This window comes from Osmia lignaria, chromosome 15, assembly GCF_051020975.1.
Source record: "Osmia lignaria lignaria isolate PbOS001 chromosome 15, iyOsmLign1, whole genome shotgun sequence".
In the NCBI taxonomy this organism is placed as follows: Eukaryota; Metazoa; Arthropoda; class Insecta; order Hymenoptera; family Megachilidae; genus Osmia; species Osmia lignaria.
In genome coordinates, this window is record NC_135046.1 from 6,311,258 (window position 1) to 6,327,869 (window position 16,612).

Below are 16,612 nucleotides of genomic sequence, written 5' to 3' on the forward strand. Positions count from 1 at the left end.
CTACATTTTTGTTTCTAAAATTCTTTGATTACACATTGCACTACAAAGAAGTCGTTGCACAGAAATATAACATTACAATTTTCAGATGTTTCTCTTGGAACAGATGTAGAAGAGTTAGTTCTAGAATTATTCGCTTTAGTAAATGAGAAGAACGAGCTATTCAGGCGGCAAGCTGAATTAATGTTGCTTCGAAGACAGCAGAGATTAGAAGAAGAACATGCTGAAGTAGAATACCAAATTCGCTGCTTAATGTCACAACAAGAATCTATGAAAACTGACTTTGATAAGCAAAGAGAAGAAGCATTAATAAAAAGGTATGTCAGTTTAAGGATATTTAATAAGAAATAGCTATTAAAATTGCATTTTAACATTTACACATCAAATTCAGGATCTTGTTAACCCATTATAAGAGACATGTTCATAAAATTGCTCTACAGACGCCGAGGTGCAGGCGGACCCGTTGCTTTGCCGACGGACAATTTCGGCCCCCTGTTGGGCAATTTTATGTGCATACCTGACATACTAAGTTAAAATGACCTTATATTCATCGTAATATATCATATTTATATATAATAATCATTGTTATCATTTTAATAGCCAAATAAGATAATTTAATAAATAGATATGTGTAAATAACAGAACATTATTTTTAATAGACTAGTAGAAATTGTTGAAAGAAGGAACGAAATAGTGGACTGCTTAGAAATGGATCGTCGTAGAGAAATAGAAGAGGATAAAAGTATACATAAACATATGGATTTATTTGCTGGTAAATTAAACATTTGATATTAATTGGGTGCCTATTATTTAATTGAAGTCAGAGTAACTTCAATTATCGTTATCGTATTCTTGCGTCACTTATCAAATCCACAGAAACGCAGGAAAATATTCAGATTCAAAATAACATTAAAAAAGCGTAACTTTAAAGCCGCCTAATATTAATATTCCTTAATGTATAAAGAACTATTATATTTATCCATAATTTATCTATTATTCCACAGTTAAAAATAAAAACGAAATATTAAATAGAGATTCAGGACATTCCCGAAAAACAAAAGCCAAGGAAAATAAGTCGAAGGACAAAACGAAGGAAAAGAAATTCAAGAAAATACTTAAGAAAGATATTGACAAGGATATTGATGAAATTGAGTTAAAACTTAAACGCCATAATAAACGAAAGTGGTTTTAGATTATAATAATTATACACTTACACGAATCCTGCCGTTTTTGTATAATTTGTACAGTGTTTTACTTGTACTATATATCTCGAATAAGTTACGTTCATAGAGATATAGGAATACAGCTAAACAGCCAGTGTAGCAGTAAAAAGAGAACTAATTTATATTTTATTAAGAAAACGCAACTTTCTGCTGTATATTTTAAACTTAGCGATTTTGTATGCTATTATCATACTGGTTGACAATCCAGTATGTAGAATTTTGGAAATGGCATGTTATTTGTTATACTGAAATTCGTGTGCAGGAACACACTTTAAATCCTTGCATCATAACATTTATATAGCGCTTATAGCCATGTACTGTATTCTTATATCTCTGTGATTATATTCAAAGGTTTTCTATATATAAAAATTATTCCTACATGGTACTATTAAAATGGATAATAATGTTTTTTAACGTTATATTTATATATAAAAAATGTTTATTAAATACCTTTTTGTAACAGATCTATATGTATTTTTCACACGTGACATTATACATATTCATCGTAAAGTAATGTCCCTAATATTTTGTAATAATTGTGATAGTCTCAAAATAATAACAGTTTATGTTTAAAGACTTTCATTAATTATATGCAAATGAATCTTTAATAGAGAGAATACGATACTGTTAAGGGCCAGTTCCTAATCACTCAAGAGTAACTAACGCACTTTTGTTAACGTCTAAATGGAAAAATTAATCAAATCTACAGGACTTTTTATTATTCGACTAAATTTATATTTTATTTTAAAAATTTTATATTTTATATTTAGAAATGTACAATAATAATTAACTTATAATTTAACTTTCAAAGTAAAAAATGTAAAAATGATACACTTAAATTATTCAAAAATAATTGAAAAAAAGTAGTACCTAACTAATCTTCCAAAATAGTAATTGTATAATGTTTGGAATAAATTTTTAAGATATTGCACATGAGGTTCGAACTGAAGTTTGTTGTGAATGTGTACCCCAAGAAACTTAGCCTGTTTCTGATTTGTGACTGACAATGAGTCCAATCCGATTCTTCATGTGCCCATGGAGGGCAGAGCTTGTCAATTGCCAGTTTCCTTGCCTTTTGCTGCACGTCTGTCGGTGACTGAGCTGTACCAGGATTGATCCATTTGGATTTAAACGCTTTTACCTTTTTCCAGGAATAACTTACATTTGAGTGTAAGTTTAGAGAAGCCGCGAAGTTCCTGAATGCCTCCTTTTTTTTCTTCTTTAGAAGCTTTTTCGTTTGAGCGCATTGTTTTCTGTACGCATACTAATTAACTACTTTATACGTACGTCTTACGACGTCTAATGGCCCTGGTGAATCCTGAGTCCCACCAAGGAGCTGGCTTATGTTGCCTGGCATTGTATGTGATGCACGTGGGAGTGCGAGGTGTAGTTGCGTCCAAGCATTTCCTCATTTTCTGTGTGAAAACTTGGTATTTGTTTTCCCAGGGAGAATTTGAGAATTCTTTGGACAGAAAGTATTCCCATTACATGTCTAGTGCATGTCTGTACTCTTCCCAGTTAGTTCTACCTGTGGACAATTTATTCACCCTGCATACTGCCCCGCGAAGAGTGTGACGGCCGACCGAGGTCGAGCCGCGAGCCCCCATCGAGTGTAAAGACCCCCTTATTTTCTCCTTTTCCCATCGCCACGCGAACATGGCTGGTGCCTAACGAGAATTAACGATCATTATATAGAGTGCACCCCCGCAAAAGGGACACAATACATATATTAAAATAATTAGCATATCAGAAATGATTGCTTCATTTGAAATTAAAAAATTTATAATAGTTAAATTTTGTTTTATTCGAATTAAAGTAAATGTTAACTGGAAACAATTTATGACCTATATAAAAATATATAAAGGATGCTACACCTTATAATTATTTATAGTTAATTAAGTACAATAACTTTGTTTTCTTCACATTTGAAATTTGTATTAAAAACGCTTAAAAAATTTTGTTTCACGATAAAATTAGAATCTTTGTACAGCTATGATATCCAATTTAGGTGGCATAACTACGAATCCTTCTGTACCCTGAAGTCGTGGTTTAGGATGATTTAGGGGTAACTTAAAATGAAGTCTCTGTAGTAAACATGCCACAAAAAGATAGGTTGTCTGTTTTGCCACAGTTTCACCCAAACATTTTCTACGACCTGTAATAAAATAAAGAAACGTTATAAAAATAATCTTGAAAATGGTCTTTAAAAAAATATCCTCATTTTTGTAAGCTATATTGAAACTTCTTTTATTGTTTACATGAATGCAAATTATTAAAAATGTATTTGCACCTTTAATTACATATCTTTAATGCTTTATTCGATACAACATTCAGAGTGGTTAACAATAAAATAAAATTTGATCATTTAATCAAAAAGGTACTTCATCAAAATGTCACTTCTTTCTATTCATTGAACCTTTTTTCATTGGTAATGAAAATAAAATTACCTAATCCGAAAGGCATAAGCCAAGAATCTTCCACAAATTGTCCTTTCGAATCTATGAATCTCTCTGGACGAAATACTTCCGAATCTCCCCAGTGTTCTTTATCCATATGAACACTTTTTAAATTCGCTAATAAAGTATAATTCTTTTTTATTTCAAATCCCAATAAATTCGAATCAATTATTGCTCGGTGCGGAATAGAAGTTGGACCGATGTTTGCTAATCTCCATACTTCTGATAGAATAGCTTTCAAGTATGGTAAACTGGAAATTAAAAGCAAATAATAATAAATATTTAAATTTTGGTATGTTTTAAAAGGTATACAAATTTAAACCTTCGTATTCATTTACAATATAAATATTATCTTACCGATTGCAATCGTTCAAAGAAGGATAAGTATCCCTACCGATAACTCTATCGATCTCTTCGTGCATCTTCATTTGCACATCTTGATGTACTATAAGAAATGCTATCACGAAACCAATTGTATTGTCAGTCGTGTCTACTCCAGCGGTAAATAAATCTTTTACAACATATGCTAATTGATTTTCTATAAAAGAAAGTGTTTATATTAGCAGCTGTACAGTGTATAGTGTAGTATAGATCCAAGACAATTAAGAAGTGTAAGATGGACTTTGCATTTTGGGTAAATCTACCCAAGGGGCCTGAACATGTTAAGAATAAGTTCTGTTTGAGATAACATACTTTAAAAAAAAAAAATGGATATAATAAATTAAGGAAAATTTATATAAATTACCATTGAAAAATGAGGAGGATGAACTTGTTTTACGAGTTTCTATTTCTTGCAAATAAGCGTCTATAAAATTTGTACACTCGTGTTTCGTTTCATTCATCGTTTCTTTGTGTTTCGATATTATGTTCTGTAAATGTAATCGTACATATTAACATACAGTTAAAATATGAAAAATTTAAATTGAATTATTCCAAATTTGTTGAGAAAAGAATTGCATATTTAAAATTGCAATTTTAAACAAAATTTATCAATGTAGATTAAACAAATATACCTATATGTGATCCGTGAAACATACCATAAAGAAACTATTTATACGACTTTGACGTTCTGCGAACACTGAGAATCCTGTCAAATGTGGGAATAGGTATCTCAAGAAAGGGAATTGATTTAAAATACCACCCATTACATTTGAACTACTAGTAAGATCTTTTAATATGTTTATAGCTTCCTTCAGCATCGGACTTTCCATACCTACGTCGAATCTAAACATTGGAAAATACAAAGTCCTTCGAAAGGAATGTTAACACTATTGGATTAACTAGGATATTTAAGTGGAATGAGCCAAGTTCCCTTAGCATTATTAACCCTTATCACTCCAAGAATATTACAGAGTGATTTAAGATTGGCAGTATTACTGCCAGTTTGAATGATAAGGATTAACGGTGTCCTGTAATAAGATTTTCAAATAATATCCCATAAGCGATAATATTAAATGATAGGGAGAGTTCCCCTAATACCGGACAGCACCTAGTATCGGACATTAGCTATATCTAAAAGAACTGAAATGTGACAAAATTGTTTCATCCGTCAAAACAAAGGAGAGAATAAAACAAACGTTTGATGGTTGAAACAATTTTGTCACATTTCAGTTCTTTTAGATATAGCTAATGTCCGATACTAGGTACCGTCCGGTATTAGGGGAACTCCCCCTATTAAATTTTTCATATTTTAAAATTGGCCATTAGGTACGGCAAAATCTAATAAATATATTTTCTTGTTTCGTTTTAAGTGCATACTTTGTACCGTCAATAAGGAGCCACAGATTACTCAAAACAGCTGCGCTAATGATAGATTGTATGCTTGTAGGTTTTCCTGTTTTTGTTAATTCAGTCACTATGTTAGTTAACATAATTGCATCCTCTTGGAGCACGTGTTCCATTATTTGTTTACCAAAACCAAATACCTTCAGAGTTTTTAGCGTAAACCTGTCGAATATACACCGAATTTTGTAATATTTAATAATTTTCCCTCGGAATGTCTACTTTGCTCGATAGTGTGTGCAATAGAATAATATATGAGTGTACCTTCTTTGACTATGCCAAACATTTGTATCGGTGAACAACAATCCCTGCCTCGTACCACCGCTCCTATATTTAAATAAAAATCCATTTGGTCTTCCATCGAATTCCGAACGATGTAGCATCTCGGTAATAGCAGCCTTTCCAGAGACTATAATTAACGGTTCGTCGAACCCTAATCTGAGACCAACAACCGGCCCATACATCTCGTATAATCGGCACCAGACATTCGAATAACATTTCGCCTCTTTTACCAATTTAACGATATTCAATATATTTCCAATAATCGGTAAACCTCGTGGACCTTAAATATAGTATGTACTTTCATTATAGTAGAAGACCAAAAGTAACCCATAAATGGTATAAAAAAAAGTTAAGGTGAACAAATATTTAAAATATTGAAATATTTTTGGTAGTTGCCTAATTTATTTGCAAAAGAAAAAAATATAAAAAGTTAAAATTTGGTATAATTTTATGATACCTGGAGGAAACTTCACTGAGCGATTGTAATTCAATAATATTTTCAAAATTACCACTGTCAAAAGACACAAAACACCAAACCACATTTTTTGAGGAAATAATTTTTTGCTATTAACACTGAAATAATTGTAACGTTATTCTTTTAAAATATGCTTTGTTTCTAATGATGAATTTATGAAGTATCGAACAATTTATTTTCACTATTAAAAGACAATGCAATTATTCATTAATTAGAAATATTCATAGAATTTTTGGGATTCAACATTCACTAATTATAATTTGCACTGATTTTATATTGATTTTAATTACAATTTCGAAGTTATACACTAAAGATGAGTAGACAGAAGAGTTATGTGCTTCACTGTTCAAAGGTACAAGGCAAAAAACTCCACCGGACTTTTTGGATCGCATTATATGTAGAAATAAAACCTTTCACCAATTGCATTGGCTACGAACTTACATGTTCAAGGTTTTAAAATCTTCAAGAATGGCTATAGGTGGCCCAAAATTGTGTAATGTCTGCAGCATTACGTACATGTACTTATTGGTAACCAGTTATTACAAAACCATGGTGATCGAATGGGGACACACAGGCACTGTATGCAATTTTATTTCATCATACGTACTTTAAATAGTTATTAATATTAGATGCACTCTTTAATTCAAAAATTATTTTTAAAAGATTATAGTAATTTCAGTTTAAATAATTTTTGTCAGTATCATAAGTTCGCGCTAATTTTCAAATATATAAAAACGCGGGAATATATAGACACTGTATGTATAAAATTTTAATCTATGCAATGCACTTTAGATTATGATTATTAATATCTAAATTTCAAATAGTAATTAAGAAAACGTAATATTTAAGACACCGAATTAATTTTAGTAAGTATTTAGTCATTTTGTTTTAAAAATTGACGTAATTCAATTTCTATAATTAAATATGAATGCTTACAATATATTTAATTTGAAATTACAAACAAAATGTTCAAAATAAAAAAGGAATTCATCTCCCTCCTTAATGATTGTCCGATCACAATACCGTTAATCATTACACAGTACCATTAAAGTAATAATAAAATGTAACTTTTATAAAAATCTAATGATAATAAGTTGGGTAGCAACTGTATTTAAAATTTCGAAGCTGAAAATATCCTCTGACCTTTAAGAATGAGGTCCGTGGTCATCTCAAGGTAGATCATCGACCGTGAGTGGTTCTCTTCAGCAACCTTACCCCTCCTCTTTTCCCCTTACCGTCGCCCCCACTTCCGCTACTATCATACACCCCGGTGACACACTTCTAACTGGAATTCTTTTTTTTTCCAAACGTGTTCCATACTTCAGGGTTCAACGATCCATCCAACCAGTGTGGTGTGATAAGTACTGCTAGTAGGACACTGATCTCAATACCTTTTTTAGAACATTTTAGGGTTGTTTCGGGGCTAACATATACCATTTAAGACCACTATCTTACTAATACATGAAACTGAATTATTATCATAAGTTTATTTATTTATTTATTTATTTATTTATTTATTTACAAGTTTGAATTGTTTGTGTTGTAACAAAAAAGAAATATAATTATATAATATATAATACAATTAAATAATTCTGTTTAAATTCACAGCTGATGAAAATGAGAAAGTCTTTCACTGAATCGCAAAATTTTGTACAGAATTTCCTTTGTCTCAGTCGACTTTCTCTCTCGTATTCGTACAGTACCATTATTTAAAGCGAACTTATATGCACAACCATTTCTCGTACATCGCGTTCTGTTTTCGTATTTTGCAAAGTAGGTTTCTCGTTTAACGCTAGAATTCGTTCTGCGTACGCGGTCAAGTGCCGCCAAAAAATTTGGAATTTCAAGATTTCCACGTGCACACCTGGATTTCCAGGGAAAAAGTATTTTAGACCAAGCATATCGTTTATATTAGCTGTACAAATTAATTTGGCTCCCTTAAACTTGCTCTGTCATTCAATTCTACATTCATTTAGGCACCTTCTTTTATAGATATACAAATTTTAATTATTTTGCATTGATTTTTAATGAGCAAGAAGTGGTTTTTCAAATCATTTTCTTTTTAAAGAAAAGGACAGTTACTTAAGAAATAAATAAAGAATAAAAAGAGTGAGCACAGATAGTATGTTCACTTGTACTTTTCGCGGAAGAACAGACTCGGCGACAGAAAGAAGAACGGTACTTCATAGGTAACCAGTTTTACTGAAAGAGGTCATACCAAAAATGTTGCATTTCAGTTGAATATACATATTTAACTATGTATGTAATAATATCAGATTACTTAATAATTTAATATCATTTTCGATTTGATTGTATGAATAAAAGTATCTTTAGGTATAAAGAGAATCAAACTATTCCAAACGGATGCACAAATACGAAACCGGAAGTGGAAGAAAGTACGCCTGGCGCACCGTTTAATATCTAGGTGACTGATGATCAAAAAGCTCTGTATTCCAAAATTTTTCGATTTTACATAAAATATTTGAATGATGTAACAAATAAAAATCTCTTTGAACCTTGCCAATCAGGTATAAAAAGAAAATGGCAGATAGATATAGAAACTAATGAACTTAACCAAAATCATACAAAATTATTTAAATACCTGTGAATCAGATATTAGAAATGTCAAGCTATGTTTTGATTACCACAGCAAAGTAACATATAGGTAAATATGAAATCTGATGACTTGATGTCGCGATAGTCGGATACAGGGTCACTTTGACCCTGTAAACAGTAAAACTAGTATATAATAAGAATACATATATGTATAATGCATACTGGATCAAAATGACATCATGAAATCATACATTAGGTCAAGAAAAGTTAGTTAATCCTGGAACTTTAAAGTTTGAAATTTTGAAATCTTCAAATCTTGAATATTAAAAATGAAAAAATCTGGATTTCAAATATTGAAACTTTCCCCCTCGTGCATTGAATGCAGGATTGTTTCGACCTAGTGTACAATACATACTTTGGATTAAATATTCAACAATGAGACATCAGAAATTTTTGGCTAAAATTGAAAGGAAAAAGAAGGTAGGTAAATATGGAAGGTGGTGAATTCATTCCGGTGAGAAGGTAAGAAGGAGGGATGGAAGAGAAAAGAAGAGAAGGGGCCAGAATGACACCGTTCGTGTGTTACTCATTGTTTTGCCGAAAGTGGTGGTAGTATAAGGTACAATGGTGTTAACTACGTATTTACTAAACTACGAACGTGTAGTAGTTAGCCGTTCTATGTAGAACATCAGATACTATCCGACGCGACGAAGGAAGTGGCTTTCATTAGTAGTAGTGGCGGAGGTGGCGGTAGTGGAACCGCGCGGCGGCACACTTCGAGCTTCTCTTTGTAAGTTTCCAACAGTATCGCGCACCTTTCGCAGGTGAAACAAACCGTGTTGTGTTCTGGACAATTATTATCTATACGAATATAACGTAAGAAGGAAAACCAATGTGTTCAACCAGGAGTGACGGCCTCGGCCTTGCTACTGTTACCGGTATACTATGTCATTGAGAAGATCCGTTTAAACGAACAAGCAGATTTCTCCGCTCGCCTTCTTTCCTTCTTTTACCACGTGCTTTGAATTCTTTTCAATTTTTAAACAACTTTTGTCGCGGCCGTTCCATCGGTTTCTTTACAAGTTACTCATTGTCAGTGCTATTTTCTGGGCGAACTTTGTTAACCAGTCAGGTGAGTGATATCTTCTTCTTTAGTGATTTTTTTGTTTTATCGAATAAAGTTTAATAGGGGTTCAATATATGCTCTCATTCGAAATTCTGATGCATTTTTAATTTGATTAATTTAAATTTTGAAAATTCATTTTTGGGTACTTTTTAAAGTGTTCTTGTATTTTTGAATTAAATAAGTCATTTTATTTTCGAAGAAAAGAGGCTCTTTCTAAATTCAAATAAATTCCCGCTCTTTTTCACTTTCGAGATAGTAGTATTGAAATCATGAAAAATGCGGAAAACTTGAATTTAATTATCATTTTGTTAAAATTTCAACCAATAATCAAATTGTTGGCGACGAAATATAAATAATTATAATTTAATTTTTTCTTAATTAAAATCAATCAGTTGCAATCAGTTTATTCTGCTAAAATTAACTGGTTTACTGAGGAATGTAACAACTCTTCCATGATCTGTACGTAATAAAAGAGGTTTGAAAAATGTAGGAGAAAGTATACACGGTCAAGTTGAAACGTAAGAAAGAACAGTAAAGCGGAACATCATTATTTCTTTATGTCCTTTTTTCTTCTGTGATGAATTAACATAATGAGCAAACATCAAACAAAATTGTACTACATTTCTGAAAATGATACCTGTAATATTTTTACATTAAAAAAAAAATTGATAATGAATATTGATCATTGGGAGTATTTTTATTTAAACTTAATTAATTAAGTTCCATTTTAAAAATTTAAATATTCACAATTGTTAAAATATTGAAAGTGAAGATTTGAACATCTATTTTTCAACAGACAGTACTTAATTTAATTTAATATTTGTACACTAAGATTTGTTTAAATATATTCGAAAATGAAATTAGTAATTTATAATTCGGATATATTCGCCATTCGTGAATTTTTCAAATCTAAATCGTGATTTCTCACATGATCGATCGTCGCTGAAAGGAGGATAGTAATTATGTATTAAATGAATCGTGGATGCATCTAAAAATATGATAGGTTGCCAAAAAGAAAGAAATAGGTTACAATTATTGGACCAGGACGAAATTAGTCGTCGATCAATCAGCGGATACTTTTATGAAACCTGTATAAAGGTTAACGGTACTCGTCGCGTTACAAATACGAATGTACGATTTAATCAGTACACACCGTGATTTTTCATTGTAATTTATTTAAATTACGTATCAATAGATTCTGAAAATTGAAATAATTTTATGAATCAATGATCCTTTTGTTTAAATACCTATGTTGGTTAGCGAAGAAATAATAAAGAATAATAACATTAATGAAAACAATAAAATAATAAATAGAGATAAAATGTAATAATATTAATTAATTAAAAATTGTAAATCAAAATTAAACACGAATATAGAAGACTCTTAAGTATCTAGCACATGCAGCTGTAGGCAATTTTCTGTAGTTGCTACTACTTCAGCTTGATTTAAGTAGATATATGTCAAGCCTTGATCTAGTTTTATGCACGCGTGAAATGATACCATTTTATTATCATTTTATACTTGATCCCGTGTACCTGGCTGTACCAATTGAAAAATACTGATTATTCACGATAGAATTTTGAAATTACTGAAAATTTTGAAATTTTATTATTTTTAAATCTCAATTTGAAAAGGAAAAATTTGGAAATTTTCAAACTTTGAAATAAAATATACGAATTTTGTTGCGAATTCAATTTGTTTTATTTTATTTGTTTTGTTGTAAATTACACGCTTACTTCTTGGTTCGCAGAATGTACAAACTTATTTTCTTCCTCGTTCCAATTTTCGGAGCATTCCATGAGACCGCAGCCGCCTCACAGCACGTTAGCAAAGATCTCTCCAACCGCTATAATGCTCGTTTTCACGTCTACGAAGAACCGTACAACATCGAGTTCACATATCATAATTACGAACAAATGAGCCGTTTTCTACGAACAACGTCGCTTCGATTTCAGAACTTAACTGCCTTATACTCTATAGGAAAATCTGTGAAAGGTATATAATCCTCGTTTGTCTTTTTTTTTCATAAATTTTCAAAAATTTCTATAATCTATAGAAGATCGTTATTTATGTTTATAATTATTGTAAGTGAAATAAATTATTTTATAGGTCGTGATTTGTGGGTAATGGTTGTATCCTCCTCGCCTTACGAGCATATGATCGGTAAACCTGATGTGAAATATGTTGCCAATATACATGGGAACGAAGCCGTGGGTCGTGAATTAATGTTACACCTTATTCACGTGAGTAATCTTTCAATATGCATTACAGTTTCGTATAACCCTGAATTTATAAATATTCTTAAGCAGAACATTGTTGTTCATGTACTATGTTATTATAAGGTATGTACACCTTTGGTAGTAATAATGGTATTATACATATATTTGGGTTTAAGAGGATAGTATAATTACTATTACTATTACCATTGGCAATGATTCATTACAAGTACAATTTATCATTCTCACTATTTCTTTGGTTTTCTCAAAATAAAACAAAGGACAGCCTTCAAAGATTCCTATATTAATAGACTGTTTTTCACTTTTGAAACTCTCGTTTAATTTTATTTCTTTTTTCTTTTTTAATTTTCAGCATTTTGTGACCAATTATGGATCAGATCCATATATCACTTGGCTTCTAGATAACACTAGAATTCATATTCTTCCGTCAATGAATCCTGACGGATTTGAAGTATCGAAAGAAGGATACTGCGAGGGTGGACAGGGCAGGTGGGACTTACCAAAATATATATCATTTTATAAGCAATATACACCTATACCTCGCTATACGGCCACTTTTTATACGGCAATTCGCTATAACGGCCATTTTTAATTATTGCATTTTTTCGGTTTACCGCCTACAATGTTTCGTTATACGGCCAAAATAATGCTGTACGTTTATTTTTGTATGTAAGCATTTTTATAGGAAATAAAAAAAATAAAATGCTTTATGAACTAAAAACTATATTATTTTATAAAAAATTGGAACAGATTCAATTGAATTTGTATGGGTTTGTATAAAAATAATTGATTCGTTATACGTCTTTTCGCTTTACGGCCAACTTTTCCGGAACGTATCTAGATCGTAAAGCGTGGTATGGGTGTATAATGTATATATTCTAAAATTTTTTCTTATTCAATTATGTTTCTTACAGATATAATGCTCGTGGTTTTGATTTGAACCGCAATTTCCCTGACTACTTTAAACAAAATAATAAAAAGAGTCAACCAGAAACGGAAGCCGTCAAAGAATGGGTATCGAAAATTCAGTTTGTCTTATCCGGAAGTTTGCACGGGGGTGCCTTGGTTGCCAGTTACCCATTTGATAACACACCAAACTCGCGTAAGTTTGGTTTTTATATATTAATTATGATACAAAATTAAGAATACTAAATATTCTTATGACTTTTCCTCTAGTGTAATAATTACAATTTTTAATCAATTTTCTATAGGATATTTTGGGACCGACTGATTTATGATAACATTATTCATGATTATAATAACCGGATTCCAGTGTAACTTGTTTTTGATATATTGTGCTTAGAAACTGACTGATTCGTAGGGAAAATCCCCAACAGGAAATAGCGACGAGCCCATTGTTTTCAAGTGTCATCACGTGGCACTTGAGGCGTGAACGAGAACACCGTTGGTCTATGCTTCCTGTTCTGGGACCTGTTTCCCCTGCAAATCAGTTTCCAAGTATAATATGTTTAGTTAATAAAAGCTGTCCTTCGTGTCTCCTAACGTAACATACGTTAACATTAATATCCTGAAAATTAAGATTTTGAGAATTCCTGCTTCCTCTATATCGTCATTTTCCTTGGAAAAACCTGATTTGATTGTGACTGTAGACGTATCAAATATAATAATTTATTTTTGTTGATTATACTTATTTGACATTGTACAGTGAATCTTGTTATGTAACTATTTATCGAAAGCAATCTCATAGTATTGTATAACTTTTCATGCTGTCAGGAATATGCCGATCAGCCCCATTATGTGCAGGTACATCATATATACAAATATACCTATAGGATAAAACACAAAGTTAATCAAATTTCTGTCTTCAAATTGTTGAATTTTAGAACTCCAGAAATTTTGAAATGTTAGAATCTCAGAATCTTAAAATTTGAAATTCTATCTTCATTGCTGCAGTTAACGTGTTAATTAATTACTTAATTACCAAACACATAATTACAGTAAATTGACATAATTTAAATTCATCGATACAATCATTTTTCGTACGAGTTTTCCTTCAATGTTTTACAAAAAATTTTACAGAACTAAAATTCAAGATTTATACGAAAAATTTAGTGTTTCAGAGTTACACTTCATCGCCAAGTATTTCACCGGACGACGATGTGTTTCAACATCTATCGCTAATGTATTCTCGTAACCATGGATCTATGTACCATGGATTGCCTTGTTCATCAACGCAACCAGGATTTAAGAATGGTATCACCAATGGTGCTCAATGGTATCCGCTTACTGGAGGAATGCAAGATTTCAATTACGTGTGGAACGGATGTATGGAAATTACTTTGGAACTGTCGTGCTGTAAATATCCACCCGCTTCAGATTTGAAATTTTATTGGGAGGAAAATCGTGTGGCAAGTGTTTCAATTTTTGTAGTTTAAAAATTTCTACGTCAAAGAAAAATGCAATGTGAAGCCATTAACATTGAATGCGAAAAAAATTGAATTTTTTAGCATTAAAAAAAAAAATGTTAAATTTATATGTAATATATATTGGTTGTTTTTAGGCTCTCATCAAGTTCTTAGCAGAGGCTCACAGAGGAGTTCGTGGATTTGTCGTGGATGAAAACGGAAACCCCATTGAAAGAGCATCTATCAAAGTGAAATCAAGAGACGTTAGTTTTCTCACTACAAAATATGGGGAATTTTGGAGAATCTTACTGCCAGGAGTATACAAATTAGAGGTAATTTCATATTAGAGTTAAATGAACATATTCGATTATGACAGTGACATAGTTATTTTACTTTATATTACTATATTATTTTGATGTATAGGTATATGCAAATGGATATATGCCCCGTGATGTTGAATTTAGAGTATTAGAGCAACACCCTACGTCTTTCAATGTAACATTATACAGAGCAAGCGTAAGTATAATATTTCACTTAATCCTTTTGCAACTTTAATCATTTATCTTGGAAAGTTGCACTATTAATTTAAAAAAAAAAGAATAATATCAGCGAATTCTAACATTTCGAATATTTAGAAATTTTAAATTTTAGAATTAAAAAATTTTAAATTTTTATCGATGCTCGCGATATGGCAAACGCGTAACAATCTGACGGCCACTCTAGGGCGTACTTTATCATATTTATTCCATATACACCATGATGTGTTCGTTTCCTTAATAAATAGACAATTGATTAACAGAGGCACCCAAATGAGGATGAAGCTGCATCTAATTTTTACAATGGAAACAGGGACCATATTAATCGGGACCATGTGATACATTTTCGACCACATTCTGGAGCCAATACAGCTTCAGAATCAAATAACGGAATTTTTTCTTCCCTTAGTAATGGATTCAATTCTTTTGTGAACAACTGGTTTGGATGATTGATTATTAGTTAGCAGATGATTGGTTCAATAGCACTGTTGTTTCATATTAACATTATATAAATTTTGAGACTAGAATTGTAAATAGCAGTCAGCTATATTACAAACGTTGTTGAAAATTAAAAATATAGACTTTGAATAACGAAATTTGGTGAAAATATTAAGAGTACAATTTAACTTGTACATATCATAGTTCGACATGAATGAATGTCTTTTTGTATTAATTACTTTTCTAATTTTGTAACCTTTTATAATTTTAATAATTTATTTTTTATTTGTATTTTTATTACCGTGCACTGATTATTATTATTTAAGAAATAATTTAATATAATATTTATTAATAACAGAGTAAAACTAAACAGAATTGCATTCGATTCTACTTTAATTTGATTGTGACGCAAAAATTTTAAACATTGTTCTCATTATACGAAATAGAAATGTATTTAAAAACAGAAGCTATTTAACTCTATAGAAAAATGCAATAATAGAAAGAAAAGTAATGTATCATAATCATAGTGAAACTTATATTTAAGAAAACTTGTTAAGCCGATTTATTTATGAAAATAATATTTTTTTAGAATATTTAGTATACAAAAAATATGAATTATATACATATGTATACTTTATTCCACGCAAAAATATATTTGTTTCGGAAGGATCTATACGATTTTGTCTGCTTTGTGGCCATCACACGGTTTACTAAACACAAAATTTCTAATTAGCGAATTTAGCCCCATTTAAATTATATTTTGACCACAACATATTTTGCTTTCATCAATCATGCGTCAGTGCCACTTATTTCAAAGAAAACGTAATTTTTTATTTCGTTAATTTTTAAATTTTCAATTGTCAAATTGCGCACCATTTAGAACAGGCACTTTTTGTAACAGTTTTTGATAATGTTGATTTCTGTTTTATCATAGGAAAATAGAAGATCTCTATTGTAGTCTCTCGTCGATGCTACAGATCCGACTTATATCTGTAGTCACTGACATACGTTAGACTGTTGCAGTACGAAATGTTTCACATTTTTATATTAAGATAGAGCAGCTGTCGCTCGTTCTCGAGGCACAAATTCAAAATTCCTCGAGAACAAGGGAACCCAACCAGTCTTGTTGGATCTGTTG

General features: G+C 31.1%; 3 protein-coding genes across 8 annotated transcripts in view; 2 read left to right on the plus strand and 1 right to left on the minus strand.

The window, feature by feature from the left end:
• MICAL-like (protein) overlaps positions 1-2,083 on the plus strand; it is a 31,699-nt gene extending 29,616 nt beyond the window's left edge. The window contains exons 10-12 of one of the 5 annotated variants that reach the window (XM_034315942.2): positions 86-314; positions 657-769; positions 1,002-2,080. In XM_034315942.2, the coding sequence (XP_034171833.2) occupies positions 86-314; positions 657-769; positions 1,002-1,189 (530 nt within the window). In that variant the 3' untranslated portion in view covers positions 1,190-2,080. Of the gene's footprint in view, positions 1-85; positions 315-656; positions 770-1,001 lie in introns of all 5 variants that reach the window. The other 4 variants (XM_034315941.2, XM_034315943.2, XM_076692720.1 and 1 more) reach the window with 4 other exon arrangements.
• A 990-nt stretch (positions 2,084-3,073) lies between these two features.
• On the minus strand, positions 3,074-7,394 carry LOC117600197 (methyl farnesoate epoxidase). Of its 2 annotated transcripts, XM_076692421.1 has the most exons (9): positions 7,359-7,394; positions 6,657-6,792; positions 5,723-6,020; positions 5,435-5,623; positions 4,714-4,900; positions 4,422-4,545; positions 4,034-4,214; positions 3,668-3,927; positions 3,074-3,375 (listed from the first exon to the last, which is right to left on the minus strand). In XM_076692421.1, the coding sequence occupies exons 3-9, from the start codon at positions 5,920-5,922 to the stop codon at positions 3,194-3,196; spliced, it is 1,323 nt and encodes a 440-aa protein (XP_076548536.1). In that variant the 5' UTR covers positions 5,923-6,020; positions 6,657-6,792; positions 7,359-7,394; the 3' UTR covers positions 3,074-3,193. The 2 variants fall into 2 exon arrangements, with proteins under 2 accessions (XP_076548536.1, XP_034171157.2); XM_034315266.2 differs by lacking the exons at positions 6,657-6,792; positions 7,359-7,394 and adding an exon at positions 6,198-6,523.
• A 1,987-nt stretch (positions 7,395-9,381) lies between these two features.
• LOC117600160 (carboxypeptidase D) lies at positions 9,382-16,367 on the plus strand. The gene is made up of 9 exons (XM_034315210.2): positions 9,382-9,903; positions 11,648-11,892; positions 12,007-12,140; positions 12,487-12,623; positions 13,049-13,236; positions 14,208-14,503; positions 14,656-14,832; positions 14,924-15,016; positions 15,300-16,367. The coding sequence occupies exons 2-9, from the start codon at positions 11,649-11,651 to the stop codon at positions 15,483-15,485; spliced, it is 1,455 nt and encodes a 484-aa protein (XP_034171101.1). The 5' UTR covers positions 9,382-9,903; position 11,648; the 3' UTR covers positions 15,486-16,367.
• Positions 16,368-16,612: the final 245 nt, after the last annotated feature.

What these genes read in the sequence shown, in the direction of transcription:
- LOC117600197 (XM_034315266.2), bottom strand. Translation starts at nt 6,282, where the DNA reads ATGTGGTTTGGTGTTTTGTGTCTTTTGACAGTGGTAATTTTGAAAATA. An exon ending in GTATAAATAGTTTCTTTATG is followed by an intron (nt 4,546 to 4,713) that starts GTATGTTTCACG and finishes TTACATTTACAG; the next exon opens with AACATAATATCGAAACACAA. An exon ending in TCTTTGAACGATTGCAATCG is followed by an intron (nt 3,928 to 4,033) that starts GTAAGATAATAT and finishes TTTAATTTCCAG; the next exon opens with TTTACCATACTTGAAAGCTA.
- LOC117600160 (XM_034315210.2), top strand. Translation starts at nt 11,649, where the DNA reads ATGTACAAACTTATTTTCTTCCTCGTTCCAATTTTCGGAGCATTCCAT. An exon ending in TGCGAGGGTGGACAGGGCAG is followed by an intron (nt 12,624 to 13,048) that starts GTGGGACTTACC and finishes TGTTTCTTACAG; the next exon opens with ATATAATGCTCGTGGTTTTG. An exon ending in ATTGGGAGGAAAATCGTGTG is followed by an intron (nt 14,504 to 14,655) that starts GCAAGTGTTTCA and finishes GGTTGTTTTTAG; the next exon opens with GCTCTCATCAAGTTCTTAGC.